Below are 22,390 nucleotides of genomic sequence, written 5' to 3' on the forward strand. Positions count from 1 at the left end.
TGGAATTTCAGGAAAGGAAACCGTAAAAATAGGTAAATGTCATGTAAAGCCCAGAAGCCATAAAGAAAAGATTGATAAATGCATTTTCTAAAGACTGGCAAAAAAAAAAAAAAAAAAAAAAGACAAACATGAACACTAACAAAATAAAAACAGGAGAAAATATTTATAGCTTGTATCACAGACATGAGGCAAATTTCTTTGACACATAATAAGCACTTACAAATGAAAAAGGAAAGTTCAGTGTCTAAGAAGATAAATGAGCAGAAGCCATGAACAGACAGCTGAAATACCACTTTTCACCGATCGGACTGGCAGAGATCTAGAAGTCTGAGAATGCTCTGTGTTGATAGGGATGTAAGAAAACGGGCATTCGCACATTATTGGCTGGGCTGTGGACTGGTACTACTCTGTGGAAGGCAATGTGACAACATTTATCAAAATTAACAAGAACACACCCTTTGATCCATCAATTCCATTTTTAGAAATTTATCTAAATTTACCTAATTTATCTAAATTTTATCTTTTTATCTTAGAATATAGATGGATACTTATTGATGTATTGTCTGTAAAATATTAGAAATAATCTAAATGTCAATTAATGGAGTACTGGTTAAATTACGGTAAATTCACACAATGGATTTATTCTATGCAGCTGGTAAAAAGTCTGAGTCAGTGTTAGGTATGCTGATAAGCAACGACATCCCAGTGTGTGTGACAGCCCTGGAAAGTGCACAGGGGCTTACTAGCAGTGGTTGCTGGGGCCAATGGTGGCTGAGTCTCAGGGGAGGGCTAGAACTTCTCACTCTCATCCTTTGTACCTTTTCAGTCGTTTATGATTTGCAGGTACTATTTATTCAAAACGTAGGCCCCAACAAACTAAGGAACAAAACACACACAACCCATGCTGGTCAGCCGCCAGGTGTCTTGGCAAGAAGCCCAAGACACTGGAGTCAGAGGTGTGCAGGATCGGAGGGGAGGCACAGGGGGAAGGGTGTGCCCAGGGAGTGGGTCTCACCCCTTAGGAATGGAGGGGCCCTGTGTGATCAAACACTGTTGTCTTCCAGGATCTGTGACTCCCTGCTGGGCCATTGGGCCACCCCCTCACAGAGCAGCAGGTGGCTTTATGTCCAATTCATGATCTCTCTGCCATTCAAATGGACACATCCTGGCCCAGGGACCTGCTCATACCATAGGCTGGAAATCGAAGGTTGTCTCAGAGTGACCTCACCTGCAAGCCTCAAATCTGGGGTCCCCTCACCATGGGCTCCTGTCATGAGCTCCCACTAGACTAAACTCACCAGAGAAAACAACCAAGAGAGAAGAGACCCGCAAATGCCACAGAAACACCATGGCCTGGGGGTGTTAGGCCTTGATCTTTGGAAGTTTCTTCCAAAGCTTGTAAAATTTACACAAGCTGGCCATAATACTTTAGACCTAATGATGGAACCATAAATTGTCCAAAAGTAAGGGGGGAGTGTGTCACTGTTATTTTGCCTGTCAGAGCAGCAGAGCTCATACCACAGGTGGTAAAACCTCACAGATCAGAGGAAGCTGTTTCGGAGTTCATTCTGAAGTTACCTCTTCAAAGACCATATGAATATATGACGCGGTTCTAAATCTTGGTGTAAACCAAGTCACTGCTTTGAAAGAGTCAATATGGCACAAATCCTATAAAGATTCTAATTTACTCACTTCCTTCGTACAACAAAAGTCCCCTGCATATTCTGTCCAGAGTTTAGAAGGCAGGTGTGGCGTTCGTTTTAATTGTTCAATCCCACCAATTTATAGAAGGTTAAAAGCATACCCATTAACTAAGGAGAGGTTTATCCTGTGCTACAGGCTATGCCAATGAGAAGTGGGTATCATGCAATTAGGTCCAAATTCAAGGACATCTCCAAACTGAATCTTAGCCACCAAGTTCTTCAATGTTCTAATCAGCGGCTACCAAATTTCCTCCTGAGAGTCACGGGGGCCACGTAGAAAGGAACAGAGTCTGGATAACTGAAAAACGGGCAGCAAGCCAGCAGGAGAAACGGTCCTGGAACTTAGAGACCCTCACTTGGGTCACTGACTTTTCCAGGAAACAGGGAAGAGGAGCAATGCCTGTGAGGTCAAGGAAGTTCATTCCAGCCTTGAAGGATTGCCTTTAGCTCTGCTGGGTTTTTTTTAAGAGGCTGGCCCTTCAAATCTCACTTTCAATTCCAATTCAAAAGACACCTCAGCCCTCCACACTGACCCTGCAGGGTCAGCCGGTCTTTCCTGGCCCCAACTCTGCAGCCTTTTCAGGCTTCTCTCTGAGGTGTCTGCAGTCACTGCCCGTGAGGGCTACCGAATGGGACAGGAGCCAAGCCCTAGACGGGGGGCACAGGACGTGGGGGGCAGGGCATTACCGCTGTCCCTGCACCCTGCATGCTGGCTTCTCTGGGACCCAGCGAGAGGCCACATGCTGGCAAGTGTCTGCCCTGGAAGAACAATCAGTACATTCATGAATCATCCCTCTTTGTGCTTCTGCTTTGAGGAATGTAATTTGTTAATTTATGGTAGTTGTTATGGCTCCATTAAAGATGCCAACACAGAGGAGGCTGGCTGAGTTGCACTTCGTGACACACCGAAGCCAGGTGAATCCCAACACGTTTTCATACATGGAGGTCTGCCAACGGTTCCAAACAAGGCTGACCAGCACACAATTAGCTTTGGCAAAAAAGGAGTAAACAGACGGACAGTGGTGGATAATAAGCAGTTTCCCCAGCCAAACCTGGCCTTCCACTGTGCACCCTGAGGGTCCGGCCTGGGAAGGCCCAGGTGACATCTTGCAGACCCGGTGATAAAGCTCGAGGAACAGAGGTTACCGTTCGTACAGAAACATAATGTCAGTAAATCACCAGCAACCATTTGCCTAGAGCCTCTGCCTAGTGGGGTTCTCCTTGCTACACTGCCGGCTTGTGGGATGGATCGTGGGGATTTTCAGCTCAGTATTGGCACTCGGCACTCGTGTGAAGCTGGAGGAGGGGCGGTCCTCTCTGCTTGCTGGGCTGGTTTCCAGTTCTGCGGCTGCGGCTCCCCTCTCCCTGCTCTGTGGGTTGGCAGGAGTGCCAGGTTGGGGGTATGCAGGGACTTCAAAAGTGTTGCCCCTTCCCGGGGTTTGATGAAGACCTCTGAGTCATCAACACACATGTCCCCTCTCCCAGGGACTCTAGATGTCCCCGCGAATGCGCAAGGTACCAGCTCGTTAACCCCAGGAGGTGGGTGCTAGGACCCCTCCCCCCCGCAAGATGAGGAAGCCCCAGCTGAGGTGAAGCGATTAGCTCCCGTCTACACAGCTGGTAGAGGACAGAACTTCCGGACTTCTGCCTGGGGCACTCTGCCATGCTGTGCCCCCCGCGAAGCAAGCCACGGTGTCTGTCGCTCTCTGGCTCCTCTGAGGGCACACAGCCGGCATCCCACCCGGTGACCTCACTGGGCCCCTCAGAGGCCAATCGGGTCATCTTGGCTGCCTCTCTACCCTGTACCAGGTTCTGGGGCACGATGGGGAGACACAGAGGAACTCATGGTTCCTGCAAGCAGCTGTGGCATTCTGACCTGTGACTGCTTTGATTTCTCAAAAACCCTCCAGAGAGGGGTCATAGGTAAACAGGCGAGCACCCACAGGCTCCCCTGGCATCTGGCACGGCCGTGGGGGCTGGGGGGGGGGTGCAGAGCCATACCTGCATGGAGCCAGATCTGCGCCAGCGTCATCCAGGGGTGTAGCGGGCCCTGCTTGGGGGCACTGCTCTGCAGAGATGAGGCCACTTCTGACAGTGCCTGTTCCACTCTGGATGCTGCCACGGATGTGGCGTGGACAGAGCCTGTGGGGGGTTTTTGAGAAGACGGCATCAGAAGTAAAAGGACAGACCTGCCCAACCAGCCGTCCACCCACCTCCCCCCGCACACAGACACAAGTTCAAGACGAACACACACTCCTTCCCCCATGGTGTCTCCGAGTTGGATGTCCATGAAATACAGACAGGCATTACGGCCTGGAACGGGAGTTTCCGTCCTCCACTCTCGCTAATCTTTAGTGAACAACCAGAGCACATGCTAGGGGAAGTGCTCCACCCGGGAGCTGAGTCTAAGACAGTGCGAGTATTCGGGGGCAGAAGTGTAGAGTTGGACACACGGCTGTGACGCTCATGCTGGAACGTGGCATAAATGAAGGACCACAAAGGGAAGTGACAGAGCACGCCTGGCCGGGTCTAAGACTAGAAACCACCAGAGGGCTGGGCAGGAGTCAGCCTTGTCTCGTGCGGATGGAGAAGACCATTCTTAAGACAAACCCAGCAACTTGCCAGTCTTCTCCCTGGCCTTCAAGAGTGGGCCAACATCCCTAGATTTAGAACCACATTCTAGGACACAACCTAAGGATAGGAGGAAGAGCACACTTTGGCCCAAGATTCAAGCTGATGTCCATTGTCAAGGCTGAACTAGGAGGATAGACTACAGCAAACATCCCTGGGCTCAGGAGTGGTACCCGTGTGCCTCAGGGTCAAAACTTGTCCTAAATAGCTAAGGAGATGAGCAGACCAAGCACATCTACTAGCCAAAGGAAGCAGGTAAAGGAACTTCTATTCAGAAATCAAATGCCTCCTTCCTCCTCACTTGCCCACCTATGAGGCCTGGTGACTGGAGAGACCACTCCCTGCTCAGGGGGCTGGGTCCTCACCTCTCCCCTACACTCCCTCTTAGAGGTGTGGTCTCGGAGCTGAGAGCAGGCATCTCAGTTATTTTAACTGCGAACCGTTGATATTTATATCACTGGCCACATTCTTCATTTTTAATTTATTGTGAGGGTACCAGGGAGAGAGACGTTCCGACATGGTGAGCGGTGACTCTCAGCTCATCGTTAGGTTTCAAATAGTGATAATCGATAAAGACAAACACTGAACACTCCAGAAAACCGGAGGTGGTTATACTCTGGATAAGACAAAATTGTGAGCATAAAAGTAATTTCTGTTGGGGCTTTGAGACGCACTACAATTGATTCATCTTGAGAGTATTTGCGGCAAGAGGCTGGCCACCCATATTGTGCTTTGACGGTTCCAACATGAAGGAAACATGGGTACTTCTGAATGCCATCACATCCTTCAGCAGGGGTTTGCTCACGGGAGGTGGACGGAAGCAGACTGGGAATCTGCCTTCGGTAGATGCGCCACACAGAGTGCCCACGGGGACAAGCGAGAGGAGGGCGCCTCCGGGAATGGCCAGTGAGTCCTGCAGAGGGAACAGGGCTGCAGGGAGGAGGAACCTGAGACTCAGTTAAAAGATACCAGCCGTTGCCATCATGATCCAGCACTGAGGAAGTTCCGCTAAGGACTGTCCCTCGCTTAGACAAAGCGTGTCTGACTACTTAAAAAAAAAAAAAAATCAAAACAGCAAAATGATTAGACTGCTGTCGATTTTTTTTGGGGGGGGGGGTCTTCTTTTGTTTTGGACTTTTTTATGGAAAAGAAGTATTTTAACTTTGAGAACAAGGATTTGATATAGTTTTCCTGAGACTTTTAGCAGCAGCTAAATTTCAACTAAATAAACAAGGTTGTTGTTGCTATATTCTGACGTCACCAGGCCAGTTCGCCTTCACCGACCACCTGAACAGTGATTCTCAACTGGGGCTTCAGATAAGAATCACTTGGGAGATTTAAGACCACGATGCTGTAGCTGGGCCCAGGCGAACCGAATCCCTAACTCTTGCAAGAGTGTGGCATGGGCAGGCCTCTTGCGAATCACTCCAGGGATTCTACTCTGTGGCCAAGACTGAGAGGGACCCACCGGGAGAGACAGAAAGCAGTTGTTATTAACATTTGGTCAAAAAAAGCCTGAAGGCGTCTTCTACACACGCCAGGCAGGGAGCATGTGCTCCCCTGCTTCCCTGCAGCCCAAGGGGAACAGCGTTCCAGGAAGATCTTGTTCCTTAGAACACTGGTTCTCAATTCTCCTGGTCTCAGGATCCTTTTATAGACTCTGCAGAGTTCCTGAGACTCCGCCCAGAGATTCTGCTTATCTGGGTTGTATCCGTTGATGTTTTGCCACACTGGAAATCAAAACCGAGAAACGCTTAAAATACTTAGTCACTAATTCATTTGCAACTAACAATAATGAACAAATACTAAATAAAAATTCTACCCGTTTTTCTCCTAGTTTCTACAGGTCCTTTGCTACGAGGACCTGTGACTTTTGGAGGGGCTAATTTTGATTTTTGGATTCACTGTTTTATTTGGGCTGCAAACGAATTAATCAGAACCATTGTTAAAGTCCCTTCTCTTCGTGATAGCTATACACAACCAAATAACTAATTATTCACATAATAACGTGTTTCCCTATGAATAAGTTCTGGCAAATGATGACAGGAGTCATTATCAGTTTTAGTTACATGCCATGGCAGGTTTCAGGCACTCCGATGAGCACTTTACATTTATTACTTCATTTAACCTTTAAACAATTCTGTGAGGCAGCTAACGGTGTTACCTGCATGCTTTAGATAACGAAGCTGAGATTTAATGAGCTTATGAACTTATCCAAAGCCGTACACCCAGTGGGTGGCAAAAGTAGGACTCGAACAGTAGTCTAACTCTGAATCTGGCTTCTACATCCAGCTCCGCTACCACCTCCTCCAGGAAGGCTGCCGTGAGCCTTCCGTTTTGTTTCCCTGTCACGCCCCTGTTAGAAGGTGGGCCTTGGGTCCTCCGTGCTCCTCCAGCACCCTGTGGCTATGGCTACCTGGCTACCCACTGCACAGACCACACTGTTTCCTGTCAATGTCACGGTCTCTCCTCTTAGACTGCGTGGAGGCAGGCCCCACATCAAGGTGCTCTCAGAGGCTGACAATGCCAGGCCCATGAGAGGTACTAGGTAAATGCTTGCAGAATGAATGAGTACTGTCGACAGACATGTCACGGGCTGCAATCTGGAGGAGAGTGGTCGGTCCCCTCTTCTGGAAGAGGGGACTGTGTGCTCTACTGTCTGTGTGCTCTACTGTCCTGGCCTAACAAGGACTCAGGGGCCAGAACCTTCACTGTCTCAAAGGGCTTCTCGGTGTGGCTGTTCTTACCTCCAGCCACTAGGACTGCAGATGACTGTGGCACATCGTAGGGTTACACACTGTACCTCACTCCGTGACTTTCCCTGTCTTCGATATAACCAAGCCATTTAAATATCGAGGGGGACTATGGAATTCCCTCCTAGCTGATCCCTTTTTAACACATGCTTCCCAAGGGCAGAAACCCTTCATGTTCTAAACTAGGGATGAGTATTAGAGCATTTAGGTACTGGCTAACAATAGCAGTTGACTAATAGTAAGGGCAACATTACTGACTAGTTAACCTCTACTATTCCTGGCAATAATACAATCAGTCAAATTCTTCCATAGGATTAGAATTTGGAGGAAAAAAAATAAACATCATTATGAATCAGAATGGCTATATCTGATTAAAAAAAAAAAAAACACCAAAAAAACCAAAAACAAAACAGTCTTTAAGTGACTATCTCATAGGACTGAAACAGTGAGTTTCAGTAGATCCTCTACCAAACCAGATTTTGGTTTAAGTAGGTACACAACTAGAAATGCTAGTTCTTACCAACATTTTTTTTTCTTTTAAGGCAACCCTTGTCTTTCTCACCGAAGCAAATGTATTCCCACAGTGTACGTGGGGGTGGAAGGGATTATTATCCTAAGGGAAATGGACAAATTGAGGCTTAAAAAAGGAATCAGAGGGAGGAATAGAAGATATATTTCTCATTTGAGATCCAAGACTCTGGAGGGATAAGCCTCCACGTAATCAGGTTCAAGAGGTAAGCCGGGGAGAATGCCCGGCTGGTGGGCATCTCTTATTTATCACATTAACTTGAGATGTGCTTATCGCCGTCGTCACCCAGCAGGCCGAGCAGCTGCTGTGCTCCCCCAGCTCCCTCAGCCACAGGGCAAGGAGGCTCTGCAAAGCTACCGCAAAGCCAACCGAACCAAGAGCGGGTGCAGGCAGCAGAGGGCGCGCCTGAAAATCCGGCCTGGGTTCCATGAGCTAACTGTCCCAATGCTCCAGGGGGCTTCAGATGCCCTGGCGCTGAGCAGATCTGGACCTCCTCAAGCCAACTGCTTTCTCTTCTCTGCCACCCAGATGCCCAAAGGAAAATGTGGTCTTGGACCCCTGATCCAAAGGCAAAGTGCCGCCTGAAGAACTGTTCTCATCCCTATATCCAGGCTTTTCGTCTGGAGGGGTTGTGGGGGAAGGGAAGCAGCAAAAGAGGACCTGGGAACTGGACGGGCAGCTCCCCATGGCTGATGGGACCCAGAACCAAGGTCACTGACCTCAGGAAGCCGTGAGTCCGAGCTCCGAAGCCCTCCCGAGGCTTCCTGACCCCAGGCTGCTACCGTGCGCGGAGGCGCGTTGAGGAACCCTGCCACACACGGGACACTGGGAGCCTCGGCTCAGACTGCGGGTGCAGCTGGAGCCTTTTGGAAAACCCCTTGTCCACAGCACGCCACACCTGTGCTCGACCTCACACAGACCGCCCCGGGGGCATCGCACGTGAACCCCATCTCACCATTCAGAGGGATCTCGGAGGCAACAATCTTGTTAGGCATAAGGCATAAGAGATGACGGGGCGTGGTTATGTTCGATAAGGCCTGTTTTCCCGAGCAGGGTTCCTGAACGCAGAGCCTCCCTCTACAGTCCGGCTGTCCTGACTGTTCTGGTGGCACTGGGTGAGCGGCTCTCGTCTGAAGGGCATGCACCTCCCTCTCCCCCGTATCTTCCCAGCATGTCGTAGCTAGACTAGATCTTAGATGGATCTCCACCCCCCCTGGTGCCTGGGTGCATGTCAGCGTCCAGGAACAAGGGCCAAGTGTCACATGATGTGCAACGAAAATCCTTTACTGCGTATCCCACATGAGTTTGCTGGGGCTTTGGGCTGCTCGCGGCTTCCCAGCCACAGAATTAACTCAGATGCCTGGTGTGCATGAATCTGGGATGATGGGCCTTGCGGCTGTGCCCGAAGTCCCTGTCTCCGCTGGGCACCCATCTTCTCCCTGACGAACCCCATAGCAGCAGACACCAGTGCGCCCCACTCAGGGGCGGGCACACAGCAGCCCCCGACGGCTGGTGAACCTCCACGCTTAGTGCCCCTCAGGTCTGAAACGATTCGATATTATCTGTCACTAGACTTTATTCAGCTCCCAGTTCTGAGAAGCTGCCCCCCACAACCCCCAAACAACTCAAACAGGAAGGAAGAGGCCGCCGGTCTCCCTCTTCAAGACCCCGAATACTGAACAGCGGTCCGAATGACTAAGCATTCTTGCCAGAGAGCTCTGCTTACGATGCTTTATTTTTAACAGGAAAAGAACGTCTTTTTCTCCAGCTAAGGCTTGAAAGTAAAATCAGTCCAGCACTGCTCACTGCAGGCAGCCTGGTGACCTTCTCACACCTGCCACCTGGGCTCTAAGAACCAGCATGTCCCTGGGGCTGCAGGAGACACAGCTCAGTAGCCAGTGGGGACTGTCTCTTCTGTTCTGAAGACGGGGGACAGTCCACTCTCACACCGAGCACCAAGTTAGGCACTTGGCCTCTACACCTTTTTTTTTTTTCCAAACATTAAACATTCCGCCCCCACCCCCCGCCCCCAGGTGTTATAGGACAATTCCCATCTTTGCTAGAGGCAGTCCTGCTTCTCTAAGGAAGCTGACGTGGGGTTTGGGGTGGGGGGGCTCCTCCCTGGCGTATCTTCAGTTCCGTGACAGCAGCCACGTCCCCTGTAGCGTGTCTGCCAGTCTGACAGGGTGTGGGACCATAGCGCTTGGCAGGCACCCGCCGTTCCTGCCTGATTCCCCCTGACAATGGGGCTTCTCCTGCCTGTGGGTTCCTCTGATAAATAACTTCGGTCCCCGTTCTGGGAGACAGTTCCCTTTTCCATGGAATGGAAAAGAGATGAAGACAGCCAAGTAAGTCAGGACAGCCAAACCCACGGTCTCGAGACGAGATCACAATTTCCAAGTGACTTTAACAGAGTATCAAGCACATGGAACCTGACAGGATGTGTCTTCTCCTGACGGGGAGAAATGTTCTCCCCGGGGAAAGCTTTAGGAAAGGATCCCACTAAGGCGGGGGCGGAGGGGGGGGGGAAACTGGGGTTTATGGCCACCAGTGGGCATGCGGGGGCACCCGGCATGCTGCTGACGGGTGTTGGCAGGGACAGGTGGGCACACGGGAAGCGTGGCGGGAAGCCGTTCGCGAGCATGCGGGAAGAGGCCAGCTGTCAGAGCGAGCCGAGCCATGGCTCTGGGCTGGAGACAGTACCTTCTGGAGGACTACACCAGGCAGATGCTTTCATCTCCACTAGAAACCCTCCCTGTTGCATATTCATGAGGCTGTGCGTCTGGACTCAAGTGCTGGGGGAAGGCTGCGTTGGTCTTTGAATGCAGCTTCTGGGAAAAGCCTCCCCAGTTTGGGTGACAGTCTCATCACCGGACACACACTCCTTCACTTCCGTCTGAGTGCCACTTATTACTGCCTCGTCAATCTCCTAAAACTGTCTTTGATCTCATTTAAAGAAAGACACCACAGAACTAATTGGGGAGAATTAATTTTAATTTCATTAAAATAGCAAGAAAAGTTTCATCCTCGAATCATTGAGGCTTATTTTTTTTTTTAACCGCCACCCCGCAAGAGCAGTGGGGTCATCACTGGAGTGATGTTTTCATACACATATTCTAAAAACCTGACTTTATTCTGTTAAGCAGGAGCAGAGGGTGAAATGTACACCCCACGGACTAGTCATTTCCCGATCGAGAGATACAGTATTAAATGTCAGAAAAAATGCCAAGTCAATAATGAAATGCTAGCCAAAAGAAAAGGGGGGAAAGTAACAACCTTGAATTTGTTTCTCAACCTTATTTCATTTAAGAGGTGCGTTTTGTCATGACTCTGCTGATTCTCTTCCCCGGGGTTCCGCGTTCCTAAAGAGAGCAGCAGTCTCACTGGAATCAGGGATCTGAAAAGCCGAGCCAAGAACCCAAGTCGGAATTCCTGATTTTAGCACCTTCTTGGAGAGGCGAATAAAACGTCAACATGCATTTTCCTCCAAGATGACTGTGAGCGCTCAGGAATGGGGGTGCCTGGGATCCCCAGGTCTAAGGAGTGGTGAGCAGCCCACATGGAGAGTGGAGAGCACAGAGTGTGTCCCAATAGGGCTCCTACCACCCGGTGGCCACCTCCCTGCGGGAGCCACAGCTGCCCGCTGTCACTCGGGAGTGGGGCACCTAACCCAGGCCTGGAGATCAGGCTGCGCTCCTGGCACACCATAAAGGCGTGTGTGAACAGGATTAGTAAACTGACGTCCTTAAAGATAGGGAAGCTAAGGTACAGGGATTCTTTTGCAGAACTGGTCCTTGAACTTAGCTTTCCTGACTTTGGAGAGCTGGAGAAGTTTCCATGGAAGATAGTTATGTCCCTTGTATAAATGCACTGAGCCTCACTGTAAGTAATGAGGGCTGCCTGAAGATTCTAGTGTAACCTGACTTTCTGAAAAATCAAATCTTTTTAATGTATCTGAGGAGCTTGATTTGAAAGAACGCTGGCAGTGAAACTTTTTTCCCTTAAAACCCTAATGTGATGACAATACCAAACAACTCTCTTCTACTATGGACTTTTATTCATTTAAAAAGTAATTTATTTGTATGGACACTTTCAAAAGCCAGAAATAAAGTCATATCTAAGCTGAGCTGGATTTCAGAGGGGGAAATCAGCTCCCCTGAGAGGAATATTTGCTCTAAGAAGTAAAGGCTCAGATCATTCAAATAGCCTGGTTCACTATTACATACATTAGCATTTCTAAAAATGCAGTCCCTGGAACACTGATTCCATAGGGTGAGAAAATGATGAAATTAGCTGGGGAACAAGGGGTCAAACTTCAGAACCTTGACTTTTTTTAAACTGCAGGACTTCTCAGAGCCTTTAATGTGCCAGGATGAACTGTCACTCTCTAAGAGGGAGATGCAATATTTCCCCAAAATATTTGATCACAGAGAATCTGCAGTCTAGAAAACATCCTTTGAAAAATAATTCACTCATGCCTTAAAAGAACACCATTAAAAGCGTTAGTCCTATGCCTGGGGAACTGCTTAATGTCCTTTCAGTTTGGTTGGATGCAGGTTAAATTTTATGAAGTCTGTTTCACCTTTTTTTAAGGAAAATTATTAGAATTGCTTTTCTAAATAGCAATAATGGTTGAACTGGAAAAAAAAAATTCCATGATTCAACTGGTTCCCTCTACCCCAAATTTACAGATGACCTGCACTTGGGGGGGGGTGGCGGAGCATCTCACACTTCCGATCAGGTTCCGATCAGCACGGGGGTGGAGGGTGGGGGCGTGTTGTGTGTGGCCAATGCACTGGAGGCCTGACTCGGACATCTTTCCTGCACTGCCTCCTTCTGTAGTCCCTCCCAGAGAAGTACTGCCTCCCTGGTGCTTACATCCAGGCTGCAGGGGGTTGGGGCGGGGTGGTGAGGGGGCGGAGCGTGGGGGGGGTGGGGAGGGATATTAGCATCTCAGGAGAGAAGGGCCCCAGGTAGCGGAGTGGACAAGCAGGTGGCAGCCTCACACCCATGTCATCTCAGCATTCCCCACGATCCACAACTGCAACACACGTTCCACGGTGGAGGGAAGCGTGATTCTGGAGACCCTCAGAAAGGTTAATAGAGAGATCGGTAAACTACTTACTAACTGAAAAAAGGGAGGGAAAACCATGAAAGTATACTTCTGGAGAGTTGCCTTGGAACAACAAATCAAATCAAAAATTAAAACCAAGAAACAAAACATTTGAAAAATCAAAATTAAGGCTAAGAAAGCAAATAGAGTTCTAATAACCTTCCAACTGTAAGTCTGGCTGTCTCAAATTAGATTTCAATTCAAGAGTGACACATGTTTTTCCACTAACAATGTTTTTTGTGTTTTGTTTTTTGAAACCAAAGAAAGGCCAACTGGGCATTCCCCTCAACATTTAAATGTTCACCCAGCACATGAAAGCTGACCAACCCATGTAATGTGTTTTGTTTCCAGGGCAGGAAATTCCAAAGGGAAGGGAAAAATAATCAAACAAGCGGTTTTCAGATCTTTCCACCATTAACCCTAATCATGATTCTAATAGTTTGTAGACCTGGGCTAGTTTTCATTCCTATAAAGTCAAAGGATTGGAGAGAGAAATTCAGAGAACTTCAGGCCTTGGCTATCTGTCCTCAGGAAAGGAGCCAGGATTCAAATTCATTACACTTCTAATCAAGAAATTTTATATCTATCGGTAATGTGCAGAATGCTTCTCTAACTAAATGTCGTAGCTATGGGCGAGAAAAAGATTCTCGGGAACATCACCTGGGCACCTGTGAGGCACTCCCTAAGGGCAAGACATGACTCATAGTTTCACAAAGAATAAACAATCGAACCCTGCTTGGGACGCAGCACATTCAGCAGAAAGCCCAGTGGGTGCTCATCGCCCTGACAATTTACTAATTAATCAGGTATCAGATGTCTCACCAGAGAGGATCTCAGTCTTCAAAGGTTTCAGGAACACTGGGCTCTCTGGGATGTGACAAGATAAACACTGGCGGGGGTAGAGGTAGGTGGGTTTGTTGTGCAACGGGAGTGGCCGGGCCACTGGGAATCGGTCATGCTATTCTAGGACGGTAAGATCCCATTTGAAGACAGAAAACTGGGCAAAAGGCAATGTACGCAACACCTTTTCCAGAAAAGCGGAAGGTGGCAGTTGCCCGTGGGCACCGTATTAAAGGGAAAATGTCTATTTTAAGAAATGGATTAAAAACCACATAAGCAGTTTATAAACATTATCTTTGCCTTGCATTTCATAAAGCCGGGATTGCCATGAAAGCCAAGTTCAGAAAACTTAACTATGCAGTGAAGTAAAACCAGAGCGTTTCTTGGTTTGGATGACTTATTTTAGATGATAGCATCATTTCTGCCCAACTTTGCGTGTGTGTGTGTGAGTCTAACACGGCAGGGTAGCCATCAGAAAGATGAGCCCATTAGAGAAAGTAGTTCTTTCTGGCAGCAGCTCCCCTCAGGAGCTTTTGTTCAGCATATAACTGAGCATTTGGGACAGAGATGAGCCCTTATAAATCGTGGATACAGAGATTAAATTTTCTGGCAATGCTGCAGGAAAAGCGAACATAGAATAAATGAGTGAGAGAAGGCAAGCTTGGCCTCTCCTGGTGAGACCCACATTTAGGTCCCAGTTAAGGACCTGATCAACCAGTGTTTCATTTTAATACAGGAATCTGTTTGTTTGTTTGTTAAATGGACAGCTCCCCAAATACCGTAAAACAGAATTTCCAAAATTTTTGTATTACATAAAGGCAAGATTAGATTAAAACCTGTCTAATTTCTCTGCCTAGTTTCATAGGTTTCCCCACAAACCCTACATTTTCCTTCCTTGCAAATGGAGAACAATTTAGAGCATGTTTCTCAAGATGTAGTACCTGACCCGTTGGCCTGGGAATCCTCAGTGGGTTCTCTGTAAATCCACATGCCAGGGCTCCAGCTCACGCTACTGAATCATAAACTCTAGGGGTGGGGCTCAGGGGATCTGCAGTTTTCAAAGCTGTTTCTGTGATTTTAATGCATAGTCAAGTTTGAGAACCACAAATTTAAAGGGCTTATGACCATTTTCTTTATGATATCACCTTGGTCATTGTATGCTTGTTGAATTAATTTCTAAGTAGAAAATCAGAAATTCATAGAAATAAATTATGTGCAAAATGTTCTAATTGGCCTTTTTAAAAAATGGGATTTTTATGCATGTATATTAACTCCAGGAAAGCATACAAGTATGCTGAGAACCAGAAGCATTGTCTAGAAAAGCTTCTATTTATCCTGCTCAAAACAGGTCTCTTTCACTTTTCAAAGAAGAGGTTGGAACTTGGGCAACAATGTCTCCTTCTGCCCCACACAGCTTTGGGATTTTCAAACTGGCAAGATTTTCCTCTTCTGATAAATTTGATGTAGTTTCCTATCCAGCTTATCAGTTAGGAAGATTATCAGAAAATGAAACATCAGGCAAATGAAGCAGGTCTAACAAGAAAGGAAAAACCATAAACCATGTTTACACAGAGAGGGTTCCTGGCGGGGACTTGGGTCATTGAATGAATGAGCCGCGGGGGGCCACACAAAGATGTCAGGTTTAGGATGAGAACGAAGATGAGGAGACACAAACAGGTGGAGAGGAGATTCGGTTCTTGAAAGAGAAGAGGAGGAGGAGGAGGTATCTGACACTAAAAAAGTGAAAGAGAAAAAAAAAACGATAAAGGCAAAAAAAAAAAAAAGCTTTAGAGACACAAAGGAAAAAATAAACTAGCTTTTAATATACTCACATAAGCTGCAAAGAAAATGAGGTCATGTAATACACAATCATTCCTCTACTGGACAATAGAATACAAGTGTTTTTCGAAGAAAACAAATTTGTTGTTTTTTTCCCCACTGGTTATTTAATTGTTCTGCAACAACACCACGGAATAAAAATAACTCAGATTTACCTGGGCACAGACTCGGCAGCATGATCCGCTGAAAATAATACATCTTTAACCTACAATATTCAGGATATTCTAGAGGAGACCACTTTTCAGTTGGAAAGGTACAGACCTCGGCTATTTCTAGATTTAATTTTTATGAGAAGCACTTATATAAAGTTTACTTGAAAGTGAAGGTTTTCCTAGGTAGAGATACTGAGGTATAACCATAGGTCATGGTCCCAGCATCGTGACAATGGAGGGCTAAGCTTTCCAAGCTGGCCTGTGGTCAGGTGCACAGGCTGGGCACTTTGGAAAGAAGCTGTCACCACCACCTTCATGTCTCGCCACTGGAGACATATCCATTAACAGGGAGACAACCACGGCTATAATGAAAAATTGTCCCAGACACAATGGACCAAACTTTCACAGTAAAAGAATAATTTTGCTTTGGAGAGGTGTCTGGTAATATCTACCAATGATTAGAGATAAACCGCCTTACTCCACATCCTGTTTTGAAGGCAAAAGGAAGAAAAAACCATTTTTTTCTTATCCTCTATTTAAGGAACTACCAACTTATTCCTAAGAAAAGACAATGATTCATAGCTTCAACGCTAAGACTGTCACTCTATCTGATTCCTCTTTTTTCCAAGGCTGGGACCTATTAGAGGTGGGGGTAGGGGAGCCAGAGGTGACAAGGGAAGGGAAATCATGTTGTTTTGGGGCTTTCCCAATTTGCCAGATCCACTTAATGAAATCATACGTACTCCATTAGCCACAGTGGACTGGGCCAGTCCCAAGCTTCTAGTTCCCCTTATGGTATTCCATAGATGTTCAAATGGGCAATTTCAGAGGTAGAAAACCACATCCTAGTTAATTCGCCACTTCCCAAATCAATAATGCTAAGCCTGCATCTTAAAATGATCCAGATGTATAATAATGGCACTGTGCTTCTAGTTTTTAAGAGTTCTTATCTCTTTGACATTTATACTGAAATTTTAGCATACGAAATATGATGTCTGGGATTTGCCTTAAAATACTCTATAAAAACTAAGTGTGGGACAGGAGAGATGATGAAAAAGGAATACTAATCATTGAAAGCTGGTGGTAGGTACGTGGGGATTCATTATATTGGTGTCTCTGTTGCGATATATTCGAGCATTTTCCACAACAGAAAATTAAAAAAACACAAAAAGGAAATACATTTTAGTTCTGGAACACAAAAACAAGGGACCCAAGAGGGCCTGTGGCTTCACAAAGGACTCTATCTGCACCCTGGGTGATAGAGAATGGACAGGGTCATGGTGGTGGAGGTTCACCATGGCCCTGGCCACGTCCTTGTAGATGCCATCACTGTGTCAGATGCCCAAGCCCTTTAAATTAGGGAATTCAGGAAAGGAGAGAAGCACCAGGTGGGGCACGGACCAATACTATCAGCAAGCTGTCCCCTGCCAGGGCTGGGTCCTCTCACCCCACAGTAGACCTCGGTCACTTTGTTTCGATTTGGGACCACTGTTACCTTGGATAAGTTCCTTTTCTCTTTTCCTCGATAGCCCAGTTGCTTCCCTAAATGAGCAGTGCCATTCAAAACTAGCCAGCCTCCTCCCTCACGTGCACTGAAGACCGTGGCAAAGAGGAGGAGGAAGATGGGATGGAGAAGCCCGGAGTGTGAAGCCTGCGTCACGGAACGCCATGTTGCCGGGGAGGATGTGGACGTTCTCTGCAGGTAGCTATGGAAGGGTCTTCGGGACGTGTGTGAACTGAAAAGTGCCAAGTGCTCGATGGCACAGCTACATCGCATTATGCTAGTTTTGACGTAGGGGAACATGGGAAATCTTATCTATGATTGTTTGCATGAAGAAAACACTGGAAGGGCAACCACAACGTTAATAAAAATGGTCACCTTCAGGGAAAAAGAAGACAGAGGTGCAGGGATGGGAGCAAAACTTCTCTGTGGCACCTTGTGAATCAGAACTTAGACTCTGCGGGATGTTCCCAAGTCAGGCCATCCAGAAGCGTACGAGTGAGAGTGTGCCGGCTGAACTACAGGAAACTGGGCTCTAGGAATCAAGATGGAGGCACACTTTCTGTTTTTAGATGCGTCTTCCTCATTTTTGTCTCTTTGATTTCAATCGTCATTTCAGAATGTTCTACCCTCATTTATAAACAGTTGGCATTGATAAGCCCTCCTAATGTGGCCTTCCCCATTTCTAATTCCCTGGCCTCCTGGGTAAGTAGGGAGTGGTGTGTAAACCAATAATTGGGGGCTCTGAGGGCAGGACCGGTTGCAGGGATCCTACAACAACAGTAAAATGGCCAGTGGCCAGGCCTGGAGGCGGTGCCATGGTCCTGTTGTCCTAGGGCATCTGTGTCAGCGCCCCACTCCAACACCCTCCAGCGGGAGGGACGGAGCAGAGGCCCCAACCCCACTAGGGATCAGGGTGCGGCAATGCCCTCACTGCGCCCCGCCCTGTTCACACCTCACCTGGACCCTCCCGCGTCTCAGAAGGTCTAACCTGCCCGGGGACACTCCTGAAGTCTCCAGGGGAAATGTCCCACGGGGCAAAGGGGAGAACAAATAACAAGGGCCTCGCTTCTGTTCTGCCACAATCTGTATTCGATGCAATGTGGCATTCGAGTCTTGGGATTGCAGGGGAAATTAAGGTCCAGGCCAGCTGGAAGGAAAGGGGTTTGAATTTAGTAGGACTGTCCTCACAGGATCCTGAGAAGGGGGCAGAAAGGGGGAGACAGCCCCGGGCAGGCGCAGCAGCTGTTCTGAATCAGCCAAAATTGCTGCTGGTGCCTTAGTGAGCTTCACCTCCTTCTCCCTCCGACCGTGTCCTAGCCTCACCCCGCAGTGGCTAGAGCCTATGGCCTTGTCCTCCCTTTCCAGCAACGAGGGGGTTCCATCGCATCTCTAGGAGGACTGTTGTGAATTGCAAAGTCAGATGCTCCCCACCAGGACTGCTGGTCCATGGAGGACCAGCGGCTGGGATGGTAGGGGGCAGGTCACTGAAGGGGCTGAGTTTCTTTGTGGCTTTGTCAGTCTGCAATTTGAGCAGTGGCCTCCAGCCCTGTTAACCTGCACCGATATGCAATTCGTGGCATCCAAGACCCAACACTCTCTTGAGCTGGGAGCCCCGGGGCCCTGGGATCAGACTTCTCAAGCTGACCTTAACTTTGGTCAAAGGGAGCCTAGCAAAGGAATGCAGTCTGCGGGCTGCTGTGAGCATGGGCTCGGCGAGGAGCACAGCTGGCTTCTAGAGGTGGTCTCTCTCCCATCCTGCCAGGGCCAAGATTTTTCGGGAGACGGCTGTGCATACCCGAGGGCTGCTCTCTGGCTTTCTCTGGAAGGACTTGGGCAGGGGCTGGGGACTGTCACAAGGTCAGGAGAGGGACCTGGCAGCTCCCTTCATGAAGCCAGCCAGAAAAGAGGAGGCACACCCGGATGGAGAGCAAGCCTTATACAGGCCCTCTGTGGGGGGTGGGGGGGCATGGGGGGGCTGAAGAAGCAACAGCACCAGCTTTCTTTCAAATCACGCTCTGGAACTACCTTTGAGGCCTGAAGCAGAGGGGAACTTCTTTCCAAATAGCCACGGAACAGTCGGTAGAACTATTAGAATTACTTGTCTGGAGTTTTGAAAACGACAGAGGCGTTATTTACTCCTCTGTACTCAGGCAAATGTGGAAACGCAAATGACAAGGTTGTACACATTTGCTCAGGGGACACGAGAATCAGAAGCTCAGGACCCACCTGTGTCCCTAAGGGACATTTTTGCTGGGGGCGGGGTGGGGGGGGAAGGGATGTTCCTATGTTCAACTGATTAAAAATCAAAACCTGATTTCAGCAAGATCTGAAACTTAAAGAGAAAGGGAGAAACCGAAAAGCAGAGGGGAAGCTTCATGGGGATGTGAAAAATCTAATTTTAGTCTTGAATTTGAGGCTTTGAGAGCATGGGGTAAAATAGATCTCAAAGAACTGTGCCAGCCAGGCACCAGCGTGGCCCCCACTGTGAACACACACTTGGAAAGATACTTGGAGAAAACGTGCCTCAACTGAGTTTAACCTCTTAGCGTAAGGAGCATTTCCGAGCCCCGGCCCTGGCAGTCTTTGTCCCACGCCACTCGCCCCTCGGGGCCAGGCTCCACGCGCTCGCGGACACCGCTCCGTCCCCTCTGGTCTGTTATTCTCACCTGTCTCGGGATCGCTGAAGTCTGGCAAAGTAATTGTGTTAAGCTGTCGTCTGTCAGCAATGGTTCTATCTAAGAGGCTGCTCCCACGTCCAGAATCACTGCAAAACACAGCTGCAGAGGTCAGTCATGGGGAAGAGGGCAGAGGGAGAGACACAGAATCAACCATCACCGACCCCTGATGTGCAGTAACAACTTGTGTGCGTTTGGGATGCTCCTTAGCCCCTCTCCGTTGCCTACCAGGCATCCTGTGTCCTGGCTCAGCCAGGACTGGGATCCCCTTCCATGTTCACTGTCACAAACACGCTTAAACCACACCCACAGACCCTTGCTAATTTTAGCCTCTTTGGTGCCATTATAAGATACAAAACTGAAAACCTGAAGCCAGGTTCTCCGTCTGCCCTCGAACGGGGAACTGATTGGCCTTCCGTGTAGGAAGTCTTGGAACTCATCAAGCCCATAAACACACCTCCCTTGAACTGTGTTACAAATCAATGGTCTACAGCTGGAGCCCTTCCTGCCCAGGGAAGACACCCAGGGCATTTCGAGAAGACCCTTATGTCAAGGCCTCTCCCCAGACCAAATGCATCAGTATTTCTGGCGAGGTCCCCGTTTTGCTGAGCTTCCCAGATGGCTCCAATGTGTAGCTAGATTTGAGAGCAACCCCTGGCTCCTACTTTTTAAAGGGCAATCACAGCCGTGGCCTATCTAATAGTCACGAGATCACATCGGGAGCTGCTGGTCACTGGAGGAGCTGGGGATTGTACCAGCCCACGCCCACATCTAACTCGTGCATTGATGGGAAGCCAGAGAATGCTGGGCCTTGCGAACACACAGCACATACAGCAGGCTTCAGGCACGAGCTCCCAGGCCAGTAGCTTCCTGCCCTGAATCCCCCCTCCCCAGCCCCACTACAGAGCAGGCTTGGCACCATTTATTTGGGGAGTCACATGGGAGACCACCTTGGGCCCCAGTGGAATGAAACACAGGGGACCTTCGTTCCTACAGACTCCGGTGTTATTTTGTTCTGAGAAGCTTGCAAGCAAAAACAGTTGCATTCTTCTTTTTTCTTCTATCATGATATTCCATCCAAGAAGCTCTGAAAAGCAGCACATCTGTCTCATGAGGTTTGAGTCTATAATGCTTTTCTTTGAAGTTCTTTTGTTTTGTCAATCGGGGGGCTCTAGGCATGGTATTTTTTTGTTTTTGTTTTTTGGGTTTTTTTTGTTAAGAAGTTCAAATTCTATAATAAAGGGACACAATTTCCTTCCTGTATGCAGCTGTTGCTAAAAGCAGTACAAACAAGATTTGGTATGAAACTTAATATGGCTCACAGGCTGTAATTTCCACGTCCAGTGATGTAGTTAGAGAAATCCACAGGAAACAGACGGAAACTTGCTTCAGTACAGACTATCTGCCAGCCTATACTTATTACATCTTTGGAGACACAGTTTTTGGAAACTGTCCTATTAATTATTTCCACAACTGCGAAACAGTAACTGTCTCTGAGCAGAAGACAACATAAAAGTAGCTGCAAATGTTCATGAATCACATTACTGACTGAATATTTCTCACACTGGTCTGTTCATGTATGCATTTTTATTGTAATTATTAGAAAACTATTACCAAGAGTTATGATCCGAATACTCTAACGACTCCCTGCCTCAGAGATTTTCAGAAGATGTCATCACAAAATATAGTGATTTTTTGCATCGCCTTGGGGATTCTAAGGCACATGGTAAGGTGGTAGGCATTGCAGAAAAAGGATTTGCCTGGGTTTTTGATGGGTTTGCTTTGGCCATAACCCTCCGGGCTGACCCATCTCACCAAGTTTCATTGCCCAGGATTAGCGGCCACGTGTTCTGCTGGGTCCTGGAAGCCGGCCAGGGCTCTGGGATCTTATCTTCTGTCTGTTCCTAACAAGTAGGTCACTCCGGTCCTAGTCTCCCTGTGCCTGTTTTCCCTGTCAGATGAAGGTAAGGATTGTTTTCCTACACACAGCGGTGTGAGGCTGAACTGAGGTCATATGAACAGAACATTCAGAAGATGTCATCGTAAATACATATACCTACAAACACACACCGGAGGTGAATGTGGCCGGCCACTTTCTGAAGACCACTTCTTCCCAGTCCTCTAGTGCAATGGTAGGTGTGGGGAAGCTGAGTTAAGGGCCTCCTGCTCTGAATGTTAGAAACTGCTGCTAAAACCCAAATCTCAACTTGTGAGCCTTCCCCACTGTTGTAAAGACTACTTCCCCTCCACCAGCTGAGAAACTATCTGCAGAGTCCTTGGTTCTTCTTCAAAGTTCCTTTTGAAAACATAAGCAACAACTCACTATTCAAAATGGAGATGCTCCTGTATCCGCTCTGAATGCTGTGACTGAGAATTTTGCTTCGAGCAATTTTTAGTTCAAAGTTTATAGGATGTGGAGTCTTAACCAATCAAGATTTGTCTTTGTGATGACCCCTGGGATATGGAGGAAGAGGCATAGGGAGGCCCTGGCCACCCCTTGAGTCTCCTTTCCTCTCTCACTCTGGCCAGTCTTGCTCACGAAAGCCTTCCTCTCTCCCTGTGGGACCCTGCTTGGGCCCTTGGCAGGGACCACCCACTCCCGCCTCACTGCCCAGTGACCTCACCTCTTCTGTGCTTGGCCCAGAGGCTGC

The 22,390-nt window shown here is 48.1% G+C and overlaps 1 protein-coding gene across 2 annotated transcripts in view; it reads right to left on the reverse strand.

The window, feature by feature from the left end:
* The window catches only part of TTC7B (tetratricopeptide repeat domain 7B), a 247,564-nt gene that overhangs the window by 39,018 nt on the left and 186,156 nt on the right, over positions 1-22,390 (reverse strand). The window contains exons 17-19 of one of the 2 annotated variants that reach the window (XM_044230240.1): positions 19,731-19,828; positions 12,742-12,792; positions 3,705-3,845 (exon numbers count right to left, since the gene is read on the reverse strand). In XM_044230240.1, the coding sequence (XP_044086175.1) occupies positions 3,705-3,845; positions 12,742-12,792; positions 19,731-19,828 (290 nt within the window). The remainder of the gene's footprint in view (positions 1-3,704; positions 3,846-12,741; positions 12,793-19,730; positions 19,829-22,390) is intronic. The other variant, XM_044230241.1, reaches the window with a different exon arrangement.

The sequence above is a fragment of the Neovison vison genome, chromosome 13 (genome assembly GCF_020171115.1).
Source record: "Neovison vison isolate M4711 chromosome 13, ASM_NN_V1, whole genome shotgun sequence".
Lineage (NCBI taxonomy): Eukaryota > Metazoa > Chordata > Mammalia > Carnivora > Mustelidae > Neogale > Neogale vison.